Source organism: Leuciscus leuciscus, assembly GCF_965113295.1.
Source record: "Leuciscus leuciscus genome assembly, chromosome: 11".
NCBI classification, from domain to species: domain Eukaryota; kingdom Metazoa; phylum Chordata; class Actinopteri; order Cypriniformes; family Leuciscidae; genus Leuciscus; species Leuciscus leuciscus.
Window position 1 is genome coordinate 3,261,451 of NC_138735.1, and position 21,004 is coordinate 3,282,454.

At 39.8% G+C, this 21,004-nt stretch overlaps 1 protein-coding gene across 3 annotated transcripts in view; it reads right to left on the reverse strand.

Moving 5' to 3' along the window:
• Positions 1 to 15,842, reverse strand: part of rreb1a (ras responsive element binding protein 1a) — a 52,539-nt gene extending 36,697 nt beyond the window's left edge. For all 3 annotated transcript variants that reach the window (XM_082184298.1, XM_082184299.1, XM_082184300.1), the window contains exon 1: positions 15,555 to 15,842. In XM_082184298.1, the coding sequence (XP_082040424.1) occupies positions 15,555 to 15,594 (40 nt within the window). In that variant the 5' untranslated portion in view covers positions 15,595 to 15,842. The remainder of the gene's footprint in view (positions 1 to 15,554) is intronic.
• Positions 15,843 to 21,004: the final 5,162 nt, after the last annotated feature.

Genomic DNA, 21,004 nt, shown 5'->3' on the forward strand with positions numbered 1-21,004 from the left:
CATATCTCGGCAGATACCGGTATGGTGGTCGATATATCGTGCATCCCTACAGAATTTAAAAACTACTAGCCAATAACATAACCACACTTTTATTGAAAGTAACACTAAAATTGGACAGAAAATGTATTATTAAATATCAATATTTTATTCTTTAATAAGTTCTATGCAACAGAATCAGATTTAACAATTTCATTTTTTTTTTTTTTTTTTTACCAATTATCCAAATAATGTATAGTCCTACAAAGCTATTATCATTAGAGCATGTGAGCAGAGCGGATGAACAGTGAACGAGATTGTAGCGTCATTTTACCAGCATTGCCCAGCACGGCTAATACTACACCATGTTTCAGCACAGCACGGCTATTTTGCAAACAGAAACAAGTCTACTACTACACTGAAATTTGACCGGCGCGTTATTTGACCGGACTTTGCTTTTCCGATGAGCATGAGTAGTACATGAGTGGAGCGTTCGCAAGGGCCGTGAGCAACTGAGCCGAGTGCACACCGAGAGCAAGAGGGAAACCTGAGCAGCGTATATTTTCAAAAAAATAATTATCTTTTGACCAAAAATCAAAAATGCTATTTTCGGGCCAATAATTATCGGCAGCCAAAATTGTGGTACATCCCTAGTGTATACGTCTCGCTTCAGCTACTAGTGGGCAGGTCTAAAGGACCTGTACGGGAGAGTAAGACGACCCTGCCCTACCACGAGTTATAGGGGCTCACCATGGGCAAGTGACAGTACCCCCTCTCTGCCTCCCAACTATGGGTCAAATAGTAGATGTCAACTCGGCAGCAGGAGTTGGCAGCTGTTGTAGAGCATTGGAACGTTTTCCTGGTTGGTCTACTACAGTTTTCTTGGTGGGCGGATGATCCTTTGCGGGACAACGGTCAGCGAGTATCAGGCCAAGTTAATAGGCTACAGCGGGGCGATCCTACGTTGCTCTTGACTGTTGTGTTGCACTCTGTCGGATTCAGTGGCGTAGGACCCAGAGGGAGGCGGTTGTCCTGGGCAAACATCCGTCTTCTGCACTCTGCCCCGGCACTCGGTGCTATAGCATGCATGGAAAGCAACTACTAGACCAACTGACTTATGTTTGGGTCCTGTAAACATGCAACTCAAATCTACCATCTGAAAACTTCCGTTTGAACATCATTGGTGATAATGAGGGATGGAGAAACGGATGCATGAACAGTTAAGGCAAAAATGAATGCAGAGAATGCTCAAAGCTAACTTAGCTCAATGAAATCAGAGTATTGCAAAAATGTGATGCAACTCAAGTAAAACCGAAAAAGTAAAAATGTTATTTAGCATACTGGACGCATAACAGTGAGCATGAATGCAAGCAAGTAAAATAAAAAAAACTAATCTTAAAAGCCACATAATGACTGACTTATGCTTGCCAAACGTCGCAATAAAAGTATAGAGACACTTGTGATAACCATCTCTCTTTTATGCACCGTTGAGGTATGGGTGTGGCTGCTGGTTTCATGAAATACACTCTAAATTCACTGTACACCTGAGAACACAAGAGACAAGGAGTAGAAAGAGGAGGAGGTGTGGCGGGGGTACCTCCAGGCCTTTTCAGCCCTGCAAAAAACGGCAAGCTCCTACAAGTCATGCTGAAAAAGAGGCCCACAATGCTGTGCACGCATCCTGAAATTGTGTCAACGTACCATTATTGCAAAGGGATTCCCTCATACGAATCAATGTTAAAAGAGAACAAAATATCAAGAACAAACAAAGATGCTAATTATGTTAAAAAAAAGTGTTCAAACAAACAAGATTAACGTACTAACATTTTAGTCAGTTCAACCAAAGTCAAGATTCACTGTGAATAATATGCTAAAATGCGACTGACACACTTCTGAAAGTCTAGCTGGTCAAGTTGAGGCTGGAGATCCACCACAGTGGGTTCTCCATCATTTATTTGAAAGACTAAAGAAAAGGAAAACCATTGGAGGGGTGTTGACAGAGAACTAGGCAGATATGCCTCTTACAGCACTTATAATGGAGCTCTTTGTAAAGCAAAGAAGAATACGGCCTTCATCGAGCTGATGCTGAGAACATCTCTTTGCGGCTCAAATGCGCACACATAAACAGACGTGCAGTGACCACGCATGATTTGTGGCTGTCAAGACCGCTTTTTCTCCTCTCCTGAAAAAGAACGCTTGTCTGGTGTGAGAAAAGATCTGTGAAAGAACTTATTGGACACCTCGAAGGCCCAGTTCTGACAGCGATGTTATCGTCGGTCAGTGTGCATTCCCTCACTGCCTCTTCTTTCACTCAATCACTCCTGCACCTCCCCTCCCATCCGTCCCAGTTTTGGCTTCTGTTCCAATGTTACATGGCCTAAACTCCAAAAGCAAGGATGCAGGCCAAAGTACAAGGCCAAAACATCAGCCAACTGGTGCTGTGACGGCCATCCACCACCCACTTTTAAGGCCACGCCCCCAAAAGCCAAACCCATGTGACTCCCTCCGGCCAATCACACCTCAGGCTGCCAGCTGTTTGCTATTGCCGTTCGCCTGAGTGACAACCAGGCCGGCGGTTGCAGAAGGGGGTCATCCATCACACTCCAGTGTGTGCTGACGCGCAGGGCTTCTCATCTGTGCTGAAGCGACTCCCTAGCCTAGCCTAGCATCACATCACGTACAGATCCCCCCCCTCTCTTCCTCCCTCCCTTGCCTGTAATAAGAGTCACATTGTTTTTTCCCCTTTCGTACCGCTCCAGAGTTGCTGTGCAGGGCTCTCCCCTACATAGGCGTCTGCCTGAGGACACGCTCCTACAAGGGAGCAATTCATCTAGAATGGGGGGGGGGGGTGGAGGCACTGGAACTTCAGAGGAGAATTTGCAGGCTGAGAGCGTTAAAGTCACAATTTTTTGTAAATGTGGCAGCTTGGTGGTTAGCATCAGGCTGACCATCCTACAAAAGGCTGTAGAGGCAGTCTACAGACAAAGAACGAGCCAAAAGTGAGAACTTTTGAAATCTGATGCATTTAGTTGCAATTTCCAAATGTCATTTCACACAAGAAAAGGGGCCAATTAAGCTTTTACCCAAAACATCTTTTAAAGAGTTCCTTTCTGTCTATATTTCGCCGTATTGAATCTCCATATGGAGTAAACTATATCTGTGGCATGATTCAAATTAAAGCTTTATCGTTACACCTCAATTTTAGCTTGCCAACATACAATGTGATCATTCAGCATAACATTACGAATCGATCGGCAGCATGAAAAACACTTTCATTGTGCAGCAAATTCAGATTTAATTTCATTGGACATCATGTTTCAGAGGCCAAAGTAGCTTTCAGAACTGTAATGTCTGTAATGCTGACAGTGAAAATGAAATATATGTTATTTAGAGTTCAAACCCTTCAATGTAACGATTTTGTTTATTAATTGTGCATATGGTGTCACATAATTTATTTATTTTTTTAAAGTATGCTAGGTGTCACCTTCTATACAAATAAGTCAAGTCTATATTTAAAACACAATAGACTAAATTTGGGAGTAAGCTGCACAAATGTACATTATCCTCCACTGGACATCACAACATGTTATTCATGCTTCTGTATTGTTCTTTAGGTGTCAATTAGCTTGAAACCACCTCCAAGTGACGAATCTGAGTGACATCAGCCAGTACAGAAATGAAAGAAAGCACACAAGCCCTGAGAGTGTAGCAGTCAAAGGACGGCTGGTCATTACAGACCAATCTCTTTTGTTATTCCATTACAGTCTGTAGAGGCGTTAGGGCACTAGCGTTTCGGCTGCAGGGCCGCAAAGGCCTCATTTCCATCTCTATGGACCCCCTTAATGTTTGCCCACACATTGATAAAGAGGGTCCCATCAGATGTAAGGCGGCACCAGAGTGGGTACAGATTGGTGGGTGGGTGACAGTCCTCAACATTGTGAGGTCCTGAAAGGATAAAAGGGGTTAAAACGCGCAGGAAGGAACAATTACAAGTTTCAAACAAAGGCAAGCAGGCTTAGCTGAAACCGTCACATAGTTCAACAATGGACAAAGTTCTGGTTTCCTCCACTGATTTTGGAGAACTTTAAACGCTTTTATTTTTTTCCCCTTGGCGAGAGGTTCTTAGAGCAAAACCTGATTAAGCATTTAATGTTTACCATCTAACAAAAAGAGTCAGATTAGCAGAACTTTTCCTGTCTGCTTTTCCCTGGAAATATGAAGGCTTTGCGTTGAAACCTTTTATTTGACTAGTTCTGATGAACAATTCCCTTAATGTAGCACAATAGTTATCATAACAGTAACATCCAGTATCCACCATTTCCTGTTCAGCCGAGGTTTAACAGACTCGCACACAGCCTTGTGGGATAGGCCATTTCCTTAGCAATCCATGACACAGGCAGTTGAATCACAAACACAGACATGCAGCTCGAAAGTGACCAATCCTGACATCATAAGGCGAGGATTTAAATGAAGTAACACCTGAAATCTGGGAACAAATCTATAGTGGTCTAAAAGCCAAAAAACAATGCAGAAGTGCAACAAAACTTTTGGCATTAGTTAAGTTTCCTACAGGCCTTGAATTTCTTTATAACTTATCCACTTCCCACTGACCCTGTTCAAAGATTATGGCTGAATGAAATGACTGCAATCTAAGAGAAGACATTACAGAGACACTATCCACTTTATGACAAGTTATGCAACGTTGATGGAGACAAAACAGACACTTTGCACATCAAACACAAGGGCGCTTCACCCAAATGAGGATGTTGTAAGTTTTTAAACTGTAGGCCTATGTGCTGACAATTACGACTCTTCACATGTCTGTACGAGTATCAAAAGTTTTATTAAATTCAATTTCAACTTGCACGACCAAACAATTCAGGTTAGTAGTACAGTAACCCCCAAGGATGAGCTAAGCAGCCATTTTAACGGATCTCTGACATGCAACATGCATTTTGTAAAGGCTGTACTTTCAGACAGACCCTTGATCTGGTCTTCTCATGAGGCAATCAACAGCCTGGTTATCTTCTCTGCTCTTTGATTAAGTTTATTATTGCCTCTGCTCTACTTTTCCCAAGCACTTGGTAACAAAGTTCATGAGTGGAGTTCTAACTCCCTGGTTAATGATAACACTTCCTTGGACAGACATGTTTTGTGGGATGCTGTGGATGGATGGAAACTAGAGGTATCCAAAGCATTTACTGATGACTAACTCTGATGAAGATGTCTTGAAATGTTACCCCTCATTCCCTCTTATAAACTCATTGACAGGCACAGACAGGTTGGATGATACTGCATTTGAACAAGCAGTTGTTTTGAAGCACACAGCTGTTATACAGGAAAAAGTTAAATGCCATTAGTGTTTGTTTAAAACGAAGTGAGGCATGGGAGAGCAGGTCTGGTTCAGGTTTAGAGTCAGGTTTTTTCACTTAGTGGGTGAAAATGTCACATTTCATAATATTGTATAACATATTGCAATTGGATGAGATTCATCCAAGTAGATTTTTAAAAGTAGACTCAGATTTTTACATTATTTATTTGACTTCATGGTTTTCCACATGTCATCTGGGTGGGTCCCTCAGAAATATCCGAGCGTGTTGGCTTGCTGTGAAGTAGGTGTTGAAGGAGGGCAGCGTTTCTGTCTGCTCATTGTGTACAAAGCCCCTGATGGGAAAGGCCAGGTTTCAGGAGAAGAAAGAACCCAGCTCGCTGTCTTTTGTGCCGTCTCCTCAGGGGCACGTCAGCAGAGCCTGCCCCATTGACTCCTTGTTTCCCATGGGAGCCAGACGGTGTACCATTAACCCCAGACCAGTGAGGCAGACACACCTCTACCTTTTCACCTGGCCATTTGAATTTGCAGCTCAAAATTGGGCTTGAGCGTCCACTTTAGAGCCCTAGACCTCTCTAACCCAACCCCCATCACATCAGCCGGCTCCATCACAAAGGCACATTTATTTTGGAAACAGTAGCCGGCATATCAGCATTTGCTATCTATTCTAATGCTGATGTCCCTAAACAGAATCAGCGTGGCCTGGTGTTATTTGGAAATGGCTGACCTGTCATCGAGGAGTGTTATTCTCCTGGTGTGATGACTCTGTTAGGGTTTTGCGGTGGATTCTGGGAGGTTGCATTTTTCTAAGTGGACCGGGAGTGGTTTTCAGGAAGAGTTTTGCATGGCATAATAGTCACGCATCTTAGGCTACGTCTACACTAATCCATATTTATTTGAAAATGCATGTTTTCTGTACGTTTTGGTCTTTAGTCCACAGTAATAACGTCATGTCCAGTCATTTGACGCATGTGCCAACTATGTGCTACTTTCACAGTGTTACTAAAGATAAATGTTACTTTGTACAATCTTCATATTACATTACTTCAAAGATGACTGTAACTCGCAATTGATGTCCAGTAACAAAACATGAGGACGATTGCTTTTTAGAAGATAAATGGAATAGCGATTGAGTGCGACCTGGACGGATATTTTGCTAATAAAATTATTGCATCACGTCAGAGAGCTTTTATTATGTTTTACACATGCACACAATACAATAAATGTAAGCATTTTCCAACGTTTTAGCTTGGATGAGAAACTTTAAAAAGAAAACCGCTAGCTCATACTACACGACTTTTGGTTGGATTTTGTTGTCGCACAGATTTCCATGGTCTGTAACAAACCACCCGCGGCTAAATTGGTGGTCGCCGATGCTCATTAAGTATGAGTAGATCAGTCTCGACCAGTCACAGACGCTGCAATATTTTCAAACCTGTTTGATATTATCGCCACATAATCATGTAGTGTGTGCAATGCAACGACAAGGTGGAACTAATCCAGCCAATCACAGTGCAGATGGTATAAAGTGAAAAATCTCGTAATCACTTGCGTGAATTTCTCACGTAAATTTAAGTGAAAACTTTCTTATTTTCCTCTGTTTGTTGGAACTGCCCAAACCAAACGTCTTGAACTTTGTGCACCTCGTCAGCATTGTGTTGTGTAATATGTGCGCTACTGTGACATACCGACAACACATGACAAGAAACCTCGTTGTGTAGTGTGAGCACCACAGCAAGTAAGCCCTTACTCACACTGCCCTGACCGGAAATGTCTGTTGATTCTGGACGTGCGTCAAATTCGAGACATCACAAAGACGTGAAAAGTTGAACGTGACCAACTGTTTTGTCTAAACTTGCAAGATCATTTTTACAAAAGAAAGTGGGAGACAGGAATGCTGGTGGAGTTAGCAAGCCTCGAGTTCCTTCCTCCCCTCCGAGTCTTCTTTTACTCCCGGTGTCTCCGCCTTCGTCCCAAGGCCAGTCCAGTAATCTCATCCTCCCATCCCCCCCTACGCTCTTAGCAGCTGTGCAAAGGGATGCTCTCAGGTGGAGGCCTGTGTGTTTGCACAAGAGGTTGCAAGAAGGTGTGTGGTTGACTTCTTTACAAGCCTGAGGTGCAGTAGGACTAGGGGCATGAGCTCCGGTCTCTGTGGATACGAGGTGTGTCCTGTGTTTGCAGAACAAACAATAGTACCTTTTCAGCTCATGAGAGGAGATGGCAGGACATTGTGTGTGTGTGTGGGTGTGGGTGTTGGTGTGGGTGTGGATGTGGATGGGTATGTGTATGGTTCGGTTTTGAAAAAGGGGGTGAGTGGGAAGGTGGTTATGCACTTGAATTAGGCCTATCTGTTTCTTAATCCATCACTGTATAAAGAGCTACTGGAAAGGTTAATTATTGTATTCAACATGGAGCGACTTCAAATAAGAACCAGGGGTGGACAAAAAACAGAACAAAAAAGCACAACTTTTTAACACACATTTCCATGGCACTGCACTTAAGTAACTATGCTAAAAGAAACAAAGGAAATGGGAGTGAGGCACACGCAAAAATTGCCGTCACGGTGCCAGGATTATTTAATTTGGTAAACAAAATGTCTTAAAGATAAATCACACCCAATATTACTCTTGGACAGTATGAGCAACACAAAAAATGACAACAAAGACCATAAACGTCACCAACAGATCTGTGGTCAACGTCATGTTTGCCGAGCTGCATCTCAGGATTACATCTTTTCCCAGCATGCACTGTGGCTGCCAGGTAAGATGTCATTAGGGCAGCTCATCCTTGAAGGCTATATTTGTTGTCTGTCGAGTGGCAAGGTGGCAGACGGGAGCAAACAGCCACCTCTTGGCTTTCGATTAGCGCCAGACCAGATTTGCGCTGTTTACACAAAGGCCTGTCTGCATGTCTTCAAACGTGTCAGATGCAGAATATGCGTTGCGCCACACATTGTTAAGCCGCAACAAAATACCCTTTTTGGGTCACAAGGAGTCCCAACTCAAGACGACACAGTGTATGCAGTGTATCATTCGCGTTAGTGGTGTAACGATACCCTCATGTCAAGATTCGATACTGAACTCACGATACGATATTATTGCGATTACTCCAAGAGTGATGATAAAGGGTTAACAAAAGATGTGCTGTTGATTAAAATGCTAAATTTGGTATTAAATTGTGGGTGTAAAATGAATAGGCTTGGACTTGGTGTTGGAAACCCAATGCACAGGACAAAAGAGACACCAAAAATATACATGATTCTGAAGCTGAAAATACAGTATTATTTTAGACGAATATGCTTGCACTTGGTCACTGACTAGATTTATTTAAAATAATGTAAGCCACTTTTTACTGGTAACAACATTTGGCATTATCAGGAACCATAAATATTCCCCCATTGTATTATTATACATTATATTCAACATAATGTAGTACTGACACTAAAACTCTGAAAACTGAAAAAAATTATTTTCATGGGTGAACTATCCACAGTACATATTGTTGCATTTTTGTATTGAGATGAATTGCGACACGATATAGGCTATTGTTACACCCCTAATTTGCGTTCCACACGTAGTCTGGACAGAAACTGGTTGTGCGATGCTGCTAGCCTCTTTTTTTCCTTTCTGCAACCACCCTCGTCTTGTCTGTTCCACCCTTTCTTCCCTCCCTTCTTTTCTTTCTCTCTCGGCCAGCTCCACTAAGCAACAAGTGCTGCCTGTGAGTACCACCCTCCCCCTCGTCCCAGCCTCCAGAAGCTATCGCAAATCCTGCGAGCAACTGCCAGCTGACAAAACTGTTTAGTCAGCAAGAGGGAGGGAGAGCGCGAGCTTCAGGCTTGAGAGAGCAAACGAGAGCTGAGACAGAAAAAGAGGCTGTACATCAGTCGGCCCACTCTACGACAGCACTTAAACTCGGCATGAGACACAAGTTGCGATAGTTATTTATTTCCTTACTGTGACGTATAACCAAGTTAAACAGTGAAACCCCAAAATTGTAGTGCGGGACTTTATTTTTTTTTCCATTGAGTTTTGAGTATTGATTGGATGGTTGTGGTTTGCTATTGGTGGATCTAATGTGAGTGACAGGTTGCCCCGCCCTCGCGCCATTAAACACATCATCAGAGATTAATAGAGATGTTGCTGCAAAAAGGGAGTGGAAGTTCAATTATGAATAAAAAAATAATGGTAAAACTTTAGTTAACATTAGTTAATGTATCAACTAACATGACCTAACAATGATCAATACATTTGTTCCAGTATTTATTAATCTTTGTTAATGTTAGTTAAATAATACAGCTGTTTATTCAGATTTTAGTTCACCGTGCATTAATTAATGCTAACAAATACAACCTTTGATTTTGATAATGTATTAGTAAATGTTGAAATGAATATTAACTAAGATTAATAAATGCTGTAGAATTGTTCATTCCTAGTTACTAAGGTAGTTAACTAATGAACCTTCTTGTAAAGCGTTACCCAAATAATGATGTGCAGTGTGCACGAATAAATAATTTATAATAAATACTGCAATGTTCAATTAAAAACAAGAATTGTCCATTATGACTTCAGTTTAAACACTATAGGAAACAAGACAGGAGAGTTGGGGGGAGAAAAAAAGTTACGTGGAGGATAAAGTGCCAGTAAATACAGGGACGGTGGTGTTAAAATCACTAGTCTGAATCTCAGAGAGGGAAAACAGTCGTGCTGCTAAACTCGCTATTGTTCGAACACTTCCTTCATCTCTTTCCCCTCCACCTCAGAGAAGAGGCAAGTTTCACTTCCCGTCTTTCCTCTCATCTCCTCCGTTCAGCTTTGCTGGACCTCCATTTTCCCGGCCTCCCTTTCTTCCCTCCTGTCCTCCATTGTGGCATTCTTTCACATCGGTGATAGCCGTTGGGTTAGACTTTGAACTCTTAGCAAATACTAACTTTATTTGCTGGTTGGAACGGCTCGGGGGAGAAGCCGGGGAAGGTGATAAGACTGGCTGCAATAACAGGGTGTTTCTGATGCGTCGTCAAAAGCCACAAAGATGCATTCAGCCTTATGGCCCATTAGCCTGATGACTGCTAAACACGGCGAATGATTGGGTCAGTGCTCTGATGAAAGATTCTCCACAGTCCTATAAAGCATGGCAATCAGTCACTTGAATGAAACTTTTCAGTAAAACCAACAGCCAATTAATACTAGATTAAAAAACACATTGTTATGCAGGTGTTCTGTCTTTTTTTCTAACGGGTTTTGATTGCTATGTGGTTGCTACTATATTGAGTGTTTTTCAACATGTTCCTTTGTGAACGCTAAAGTGGATTTTAGACCGTTGCTATGCAGTTGCTAGGGTGTTCTCGCGGTGTATATCCGTGGCCCACAATGGTAGGATGTTGTGGGTGGTTGCCATGGCATTGCTACATGGTTGCTAAGTGTTTTTTATTACGCTGTTATGCAGTTGCTAGAGTTTCGATTGGTTTCTTTCTGGTTTTTAGACAATTCCAGTCTGGGATTTTTCAGTCAGAGAACAATCATCTGAAAAGGTGTACCAGAACATCTCTCCTCTACAAGCCACATGTTTCGAGGCATCATACAAAACTAGCCATGTTCGATACTTACGGTTAAGGTTTTAAAGTTATCATGGAATCAAAATTGGCAATTCTTGTTCTTTAACGGAATTTTGCAGTATTTATAATAAGTGATTTATCCGTGCACATCTGTTTTTTATATTCTTGTGCCTCGTAATCTTTCATCAACATAACTTCCCCTCCCTCTTCTCTTCTCTGATGACGAGGGCGGGGCAACCTGTCACTCACATTAGATCAGCCAATAGCAAACCACAACCATCCAATCAATTCCCCACAGACAAAAACAAGTTCCCTATACGTCACAATAGGGAAGAAAAGAATAATAGACATGCTTGTCTTAGCAAAAGTAGTTCAAGTCATTTTGAATTGTGTTTTTTTTTACAATTTAAATGGAATCGTTGCTCAAATTTAATCAATATGAATTGTTGTTTTGAACTATATCAATTGCAGCTGCTAGTTTTTCAGCAGCTTCGCTGTTACTGAACCAAACATGTTTTTCATGTTTTCACAGCCAAAGATAAGTGCTGCCTGTGTGGGCCATGACAGCAATCTCCTGCAATCACAGAGAGGATTGGTTGAATTTTTGAGGTTAAGCTTTCAATCCCATATTTGACACCTCTAACGATAATGAGCCACGGTGAGGAGGCGGCAGAGCAGCATTCATGAAATATATGCATTTTTACGACTGCGTTAAACAATAGGCAGGGACTTCAATCAGGGCCGCATTACCCAAAAGCATCGTACACCGAAGTTGATCGTAGAGAGACCATTGGTGGCAATTGTTCTACGATCAACTTGCAGTCCTGGACAACCACAAATATAGCCGGGGGCTAAAATATCAGCACCCAACACTATTCTAGGGCCGTCCCGACAGAAGCATGCCCATGTCGCTCTAAAATAAGCCACTCGTTTTAATAAAACACAAGTTAATCTGTGATCTAATACCATCAACAAACCCTTGAAACAATCAGATACACAACTCTGCAACTCCCGTCATTCTAGACTGTGCTTTTCTAATTGATTATCTAGTTATTTTGTGAGATGTTAAGTGTGTATACTTATACAACAGCATCCTAATATTTATGGATAAACACCCAATTTGTGTGGGGGAAAACTCCAAATACACCTTAGGGCTCATTTCCTCCATCTCTCACTCCACCCAAGTGGTTCTCCTGCTGTGTCCCTCCGCTACACACCACACAGAGGGATGGAATATAATCTTATCTAAAAAAGGCAGGATAAATATAGCCTGGGAGCCAAAGGGGCAACCAATTCTGCCCGAAGGCCAAAAGCAGGTCTCTCTCCATCAGGATAACAGGACCTCCACTACACAGGTCCCTAAATGCACACGTGTAAGGTCTCATTTAGACTTCAATAGTATTAGTAACCGATAAAACCACTAAGATGCACATCAAAACAACTTGAATGAATGGATGTATAAGAATTAACCAGGTACAGCTGCCTAACATTACTAGCTATAAAGTTAAAACGCTAATTGAATCTGAGATCAATTATTTACAAAGCATTCGAGGTACAATGGTCCGACTATTTAAGATGGACAATCAAATAAAGTGAAATGTAAATCTGAGGAGGTCATTGACGCAAAGCAGTGCTGTAAAGTGTTTATCGTTTGGCAGCCACAACCCGAGGTCTGCTGTGTGGGTATCTTGGGAATTACTATAATGAATTTAGATAATGTCAATACCCAGGACACTCACTGAGACCCGAGAGAGGGTGATATACTTTTAATTATCCCTAGAGAAATCCCAAGAGGGACAGGACACCAAGATTTTCAGGGGTTTGATAAGTAAAGGATGAAAAGAAATTCACACTGGGACGTTATGCATGGGATTCTCTTCACTGGGAACTAAAATGGAATCTGAAAACTTCCCATATAGTTCTCCGTTTCCTCTGGGATCTGATCCACTAGAGCTTGCATGTGAAAAACAGTAAGAAAACACTTCACAAACTCCATTAGCATAGCCCGGAGAACAAAAAACAAAACAAAAAAAAGAGCAACTGCATACTTCAGAAACTCTAGAATGCATCTCAAAAATAAAAAAAGAACAAATATGAGTGCAAACTTTCCTATTAGACCAAAGAAGAAACAAAACAAAACTACATGGAAACATCCTCCTTCTTTAGCCACAACATCATCAAGCTGATCCTTTAATACTGGCTGCAAGGCCTCCGTATGGCCCTGCTCGTAACATGGCTATTCTCTGCCAAACTCTCACATCCTTCATTTGAGGAAAAGGCACAGAAAATGTGCGTTCTGTCATCTTTATGGTCCAGCTAAATACATCAGAGGGGGCTTTTATTTTAAAGGGTCGTATAAGATCTTATATTTAGAGATGGAGAGAAGGCATGATGTCTGAGAAGTGATCAACTGTCTCGACTCGCTGCTCGTCTACAGTGTTGAATTTCGTAATGGAATGTGAACCTCTCATCCGGATCTGTCCTCTCCTCCCGTCCTTTAAAAAAGAAGGCCCAAGAGGCAAAGGGAAACATCTTTATTTGCCACGACCCCCCCAAAAACTAGTTTTGGTGGCCTAATGTGATTGGTTGAGCAGTAATTGGACTTTTGATTATTTGTAGTACCAGTCCACTCCAGACCAGGGAATATAAGTGGCGTGAAGTGGAAGCGGAGCAGGGAACGGGTGTTGTGAAAGTCGGAGCAGCTTCTCTTGTGTGCGGGGAGCGCAGAATGGAAAACCTGGAGTGGAGCTGGAGCCAAGTGATTACAGAAGTCTCCGTTGCTCCGTGTCACTCGTATACGCTTGTTCCAGATTGTCTTTTCTGTTTTAGTGTTACTTGGTGACACTCAAAAGTCATGCGTGTTTGTTACACTGTAAAAAAATTATATGAAGTTATGAAATGTTTTTACATTGCTTTAACTCATCAAAAACTAATCTTTTATTTAGTTATACAAAATTAAAATAAGTTAAGTCAATTTAATGTAATTTAAGTTGAAATGACTTAAACATCCAAGTTGACTGTACCTAATGTAAGGCAGGAACTTTTTTTTACAGTGTACGGTTTATGGTTCATTATTTAATTAGGCCTACACCCAAGTAAAAAAATAATGGAAAATATTCATTTATATTTCTTATTTATCTATGGTATCTAAATGCAACTAAATGTGACACAAACCAAGAAAGTTGAGTGACACATTATTTGCTACAGCTCACTGATACTCTATAAATTACAAATCAGATTATTTCTGCAATGTATCGAATCGACCAGCCCCTTTCAACCTCACAAATCAGCATTACAAGAGTTTCCCACTTGTAAATACAACTTCGCTAGATCATTCATGTGCTCAGAATTCCACATGTTCATTAATGTACAACAAATAACTAGCCAATTTTACCCATCACTTCATATTGATCGAGCAAAATGTCACTCACAAATGTTGCTGATGTAGTGTATTTTACCATAACTCTGGTTACCAGAGGCCTCGTGCCAACCATTGCTTAAAGGGATAGTACACCCAAAAATGAAAATTCTGTCATCCTTTATTTTCCATACTATGGAAGTCAATGGTGGCCCATTCACAAACATTCTTCCTTTAAGTTCAGCAGAGCAATGAAATGTATAAAAGTTTGGAACAACTTGAGGGTGAGCAAATGATGACAGAATTTTCATTTCTGAACAAACTATCCCCTTTAAATACTAATAACTAGATTACTTTTTTTTAATGCATAACTCTGCAAAAAGCATGCAAAAAAAGCATATAAGGAGAAGGAGAAGGATGCACAAAAAGTGGAGAGGGAATTTGCCACGTTTACCTCGGGCTCTCCTGAAGTTTCTGCCTCACCGAGGAGGGGCGGAAAAGAGACGGAACACAAATGCCTAGCAACCATTATCTAACCAGCGCGAGCTCTGCTGCCCGTCTCCCGAGAGACCGAGCGGGCTCATCCATTCCTTCAGTTCTCCACAAACTTTCAATAAAACTTGCAGAAACACTTTAAAACAACATTTAAACCCCTAATATGCTTACTTTGATGATGCACATCTTAACCAATCCTAATAATGTGACAAACGACACGCTTTCGACGATAAAACGAACCGACTTTTTTTTTTTATATACGTTACTCAAACTGCAACCAAGTTACCTGAACGGTTTCGTGATCAAATACAGGCCATCCTTAAACAGATGAACAAACTTTGTGACGCAACAGGTTGTTGTCGAAGTAGAACGAACAAACAAACAAACAAAAACAAGTGATATGTATTAAAAACGACATTTTTAATGGTCGACAACTATCATGGCAGAAGCAGCTCGAGCCGAAGCGATCAAAGTGCACGCGAGATGAGATGCTCCGCGCGACAGCAGCGCGTTAGCTTAACGCTAGCTAACAGCAACAGACTTTCAACCCCATCACCGCATGCAACAACTTCCATACAGCGTTAAAAAGTTGTTAAAGACCAACAGAAAGTTGTGTGCACCGAAACAAGCCGATGTCTTAGAGAAACGGAGTTGTTTGGGGCAGGTTTGGGCTGTGCGCGTGAGCATCAGGTCTCGCGCAACGAGGAAGCTGAAGTTGGGAAAAAAAGTGTCCTCTAACTCCACATTAACTTTAACTCTGTCTCTGACTCCAAGCTAAAACACATCAAATAAACACACAACAGCAATACAGCAGAGTTTTAAGGAGAGCCGAGTTAACTTACGTTTGACTTTGTTGGGGTTGGGTTGCTTTCGCCGAGACATGATGATGATGATGATGATGGTGGTGGTGATGAGCTGAGGAGAGAGAGAAGAAGAAAAAAAAAGAAGCTGCAAAAGTTGTTCCGGAGAGGAATCAAAATGGCGTTCGTAAAAGATGTGCAAAGTTCGTCAACTTTGCGTTTGAGTTCCCCACTCACTCTCCCAAATCCCCCCCACGCCGAGATGCTTTAGGGAGGAGAGAGGAAAACGCTTATTACTGCGTCTCTCTCTCTCTCTCTCTCTCTCTCTCCTCTAAAGCTGATCAGTAAGGCGGAGTGTCACGTGTTGCTCCTGCTCTAGTCTCCAAGGGGACGCGCGTTACTGAAGCTGCCGACACACACAAGCATCATTCACACACACACACACACACACACACACACACACACACACACACACACACACACACACACACACACACACACACACACACACACACACACACACACACACACTAAAGTCACCCTGTTCTTTTCACAAATACTTTCAAAACTATTATAAAAGCACACTTAAACTGAATGTGGGTATTGGAAGACACATGAAAGTTTCTTTCCAAAGATTAAAATTGACATAGAAAGGTGCAAAATTATGTTAGACAAAAATAAAATAAAATATTATATATATTATATATGTCATATTCAATTATAATAATAGTAGTATAGCAATAGCAACTTTATTTATATAGCACAATTAAAATAACACAAGTTGACCAATGTGCTTTACAATGTCACACAGAACACAAAAAGAGAAAACAGCATCACATAGGCAACACATAATAATATAGTACATTTTTTCAAATTATCTCTATTAGCATGATCCCATGTAGTTACAAAAATAATCAATTGATTAACCATCAAAAAATTTAATATTGCAAATAAATTAAATATAAACAATATAAATGATAAGCGCATCGTATCTGTATCAACATGTATATCATGTCAGAACACTGAAAAAAAAATGTATGCAAAGATTTACAATATTTCAGTCTTTTTACTCAAAATTGCAAATTTTATTAATTGTGTGACTTGCCATTTCTTTGTAATTATTTGTCAAAGTTGTTTCAAAGTACAATCAACTTGGATGCTTAAGTCATTTCAACTTACATTAAACTGACTTAAAAGATGAGTTGGATCTTGTAGCCTAAAACTTATTTAAAAAAATGCTTAACTTATTTTGATGAGTTAAAGCAATGTAAAAAACATATGTTGTCATAACTTATTGATCATAATTTTTTACAGTGTACAGTATACAACAAGGATCAAATATACAGACTAATTTGCGAAGAAAGGTAAAACAAAGATTTAAAAAATAAAAGTAGTATAGTAGTACATCTTTGCAAATTATCTGTATTTGCATTATCCCATGTGGCTAGGAACTCACAGAAATATTAATGAAAAAATAACATCAATATATATATATATATATATATATATATATATATATATATATATATATAAACAATACAAATATTATTATTATTATTGTAAATCTTTGCAAATTACCAACATTAACAGTATACCATCTGGTTTGAAAGACTCATTAATTAAACATCAATAATAAAACAAATATTTGTAAATTAATAAAATATAAAGAATACACATTATTATTATTATTTTTTATTATTAGTTGCACTAGTCTATATTGATATTTTATAGTGTTTTATTGGCACCACAAATAACATAATGGACAACAACGTAAACAAAAAATACTCAGATTAAATGACAAAGAAGGAATCACTTTAAAGAATAAGAGTTAAAAGTTAATAAGTTAGCCATAATTTAGTCTGGCATGTAATGAGAACTAAAACTTCAAAAGGCTCGAGAAATGCCCCACATGATGGTTTTATCAATCATAAGGTTGTGTCTGTTAAAGTGGTTAAAGCTGCACATTCCTCCTGACTCTGATAGCAGGATATTAAGGAAATACAGTATCAACTCCACCCAGCTGAAAAAACCCCAGCTAAAACCAGTCTAGGCTGGTTTAAGATGGTCTTCCAGCTTGGCTAAGCTGGTGTTAAACTGGTTTTAACTGGTCTTTAAGCTTGTCTCCCTGCTGGTCAGCTAAAATAAGTGTCCAAAACCCCTCTAAAACTCAGAGCTCAGGGTGTTCGACCGGCCAAACCTGTCCCGATTACACCGGCAACCTCTGAGACTGGATATTATAATCGACCGACTATCATTCTGTAATTCTGATCGATTAGTAACGCGACGACATTTTGTGTCAGCTGTGTTTGCACATATTGAACAAGACAAAACAAGTATATATTTTTGCATTTGCTCTCCAGCAGAACAGTTCTGAATGTGTCCGGAGTTTTGCTGCTGCAGTTCATGGGTCAATGAATAACTGGTTTGAGAAGTTTATCATTGGTTGTTTCAGCGCTCAAGCAATGCATCTTTGCGGACCGCCTCCAGAAAAGAACAATACTTCAGTTTCACTGGTCAGATATGTTAATAAGCGATTAAAGCTATGGTCCATTTCTTTCATTATCATGTAAACTACACCTACACCGAACGGCAGGTTGAGCTGAAAGGCCTACAAATCTACACGGCACACAAAGTAAGACAAGATGCAGCGAGACCTCCATCTCCAAACTAGCCGAAACTTGAGAATGATGTTATTTATTGACCGTTACCTAGGCTTCCAAATGCAACCCTGTTGCTAGGGAACAACCTTTCACAGCAACAAAAGGTTTCCTTTATCCTCAGTGAACGAGCCTGAGAGAATACCTCAGCAGTGCAGTCTGAGGACAGCAACTCAGAGCCATCCCGGCACATAACGGGCACGGTTTACAGATGAAAACCACATAATCATGCAGGTTATACCGGAAGGCCTGAGCTGGACGAGTGACGGCGACTGCTTTATGATGCTCTTTATGGACGAGAAACAGATGTGAACAACATTGAACTCTCATGCTTTTTGCACGACTGCACTCCGATTTGGAGCAATTTGCAGCACATCTATAAAACGGCCATTTGCATGTCAAATTTAAGGCAGTTCTTCAATAAGCACATGCTAGTACATTGGCAGGTTTCAGCTTCTTCAAAGGCATGGGTGGTTGGAGAAGAAGTGAAAAAACAGGTTTCCTATGGTGAAGGATGCCTCTCGGCTAACAGTCGTTTGTTGTGCTGATCCCTGGATTCGGTTACTGTGGGCGCAAACAATTCCTCCAGTAATCTGTTTATTAATAAACACCAATATTGATTCAAATGTGTCTTGGATTCCCAAAGTAATATTTCAGTGAATAAAAAAACATGGATGTTCAATGTTCTTTATGAAACCACGAATGCCAATTATACCTTTATTTGCGTGTACTGACTAAATGTATTGACATTTGTGTATTTATCAGCCACTGAAACGTCTGTGATTCGTCCTCATTGTAATATACAGAAGCCTAGCCTAGTCAACATTTGAAGTGGATCCAAACCTTTCATCAAAGTTATGCATGAATTATGAACAATACCCGTTCTTGCCTTCTATAGGACAACTTTGATGGACTTTTTTGATCCACTTCAAATGTCGACTAGATAAAATGAACATGCTTATGGGTTAAGCCCATGTCTAACCACTGTTTGATGCTTTACAAAGTTAAACTGTTGTTGATTTTTCAACCTGTTAATCAAGGAAACTATTGTAATGCATTGCTAAAAAAATATATTAAATGAACATACCTTAAATAAAGTTAAAGTATATTTTTAAGTATACTTTATGCAGTAAGTATAATAATATCAGTGTACTAGAAGTGTAAATGTACTGTTTCAATGCAACTTGGGACTGAATTGGCCACTTTTTAGTGTATAAAGTATACTTTTACATATACTTTAAACTTTGAGTACACAGCTAGTTTACAACTAAGTTTTTTGTTTGTACTGCAAAGTGTTTGTAAAGCCTACTGATAGTTTACTATAGTCAAATACTTATAGGACATTTTTAAGTTTATGAAAGTAGACTTTGTAGTATACTCTCAGTAAACGACTAATTTAGTAGTTTTCTTTAAGTGAACAGCGTCACACTTATAGTTTTCATAATATTTTATTTATTATTTTTGCACTTTAAGTATATACTATTTTCCTATTTAGGTGTTTAATGTTTGATGATCACGTTATTTTACATTTGCATAAGCAATGCAATTGTTTCTTGTGAAAAAGTATTTAATATGCTACCCAATCAAAAGAGTAAACAGGCATGTATACTTAATTATACTTTTAATTATATCTCGAACAAAAGATTATAGGCCAAATATACTATAAGTGCAATTTTAAATATATTTCTAAGTAGACTGAAAGTATGCTTTCTTATTTTTAGTTTAAAAGAATAACAAACTCGACTAAACTTATTTTTCGTAAGTTTCCAGGCCTAGTCTCTTTAAATGGCCCAAAACTTTTACGTTTGATCCTTCTAAAGTTGTCAGCTAATGCTAGTTTGACCACATGCTATAATGGCCTCACTTGTTTTATGAATGAAAACAGCGGTGTGATGAGAATTAGCTCGTGTTTTCAAGCACTGACTGAAGTAAATGACATTCCCAAGCTGGCTTTGCATTTTCTCATTTCAAAAAGTGAAGTTTACTTTCTAAATGCATGTGATGCGTCCAGTATTTTCTTTCATGATGGAAGTTCTGGTCTGTATGACGAGAAAAGAAGCAAGTAGGAATGTATGTGAAATGAGGAAGGAGGCCGATCTAATCTCTGAGGACAGGAGAAGACACTTCACACAACCAGATCTGCCTGTTTAATATTTCATGCATATACATTAGGTCTGTATGTCGTTATCAGGTCGCATCACTCCTCATGAATAGTCGGCATGTGATAAATTTGTGTGTTATCATCATGAAAGAGCAGAAACTTTGCGGTTTGTGTTGTTTGCTGTTAAATATGGCGTCTAATATTTTGTGAAACTTAAAAAACGTTCCACTTTTCACTTTAGTCACCGGTAATTGCATCAGTTGATTGCATCAACTTTGTTTCCATGCGTTCACGGTAAAAAAATGTTACAACACATAAACAATACAACACATAATTTGTATGTTTGTTTTTAAAGGGGAATCCAGATGAATAGTTCAATCCTCAGCAGTGATGAGAGAAGATGAGAGAAGATGTGACTGAAGCGGCAGAAATGAGATGTTGCTCAGCGGAGCGATCAGAAGAGTTCATGTCTCCATCTCTTGGTGACAGTCAGAATTGCGCGCGAAACTTCTGTGTGGAAATTATATTTAGTGTGTGATGCATAACATTTTTGTTTTTGTTTATATAATAAAAAAAACACTTAAAGCACCCATGCATTCCCAATTTTTGGTATATGTTTTTAGTTATTTTTAGTATATGTTAGCCTTACTGTTATCTATTCATGGGTTTCATCCGGTGCCTTTCCACAGGTGTATAAAATCAAGCACCTAGATTATGAATGCAGACTGCATTGT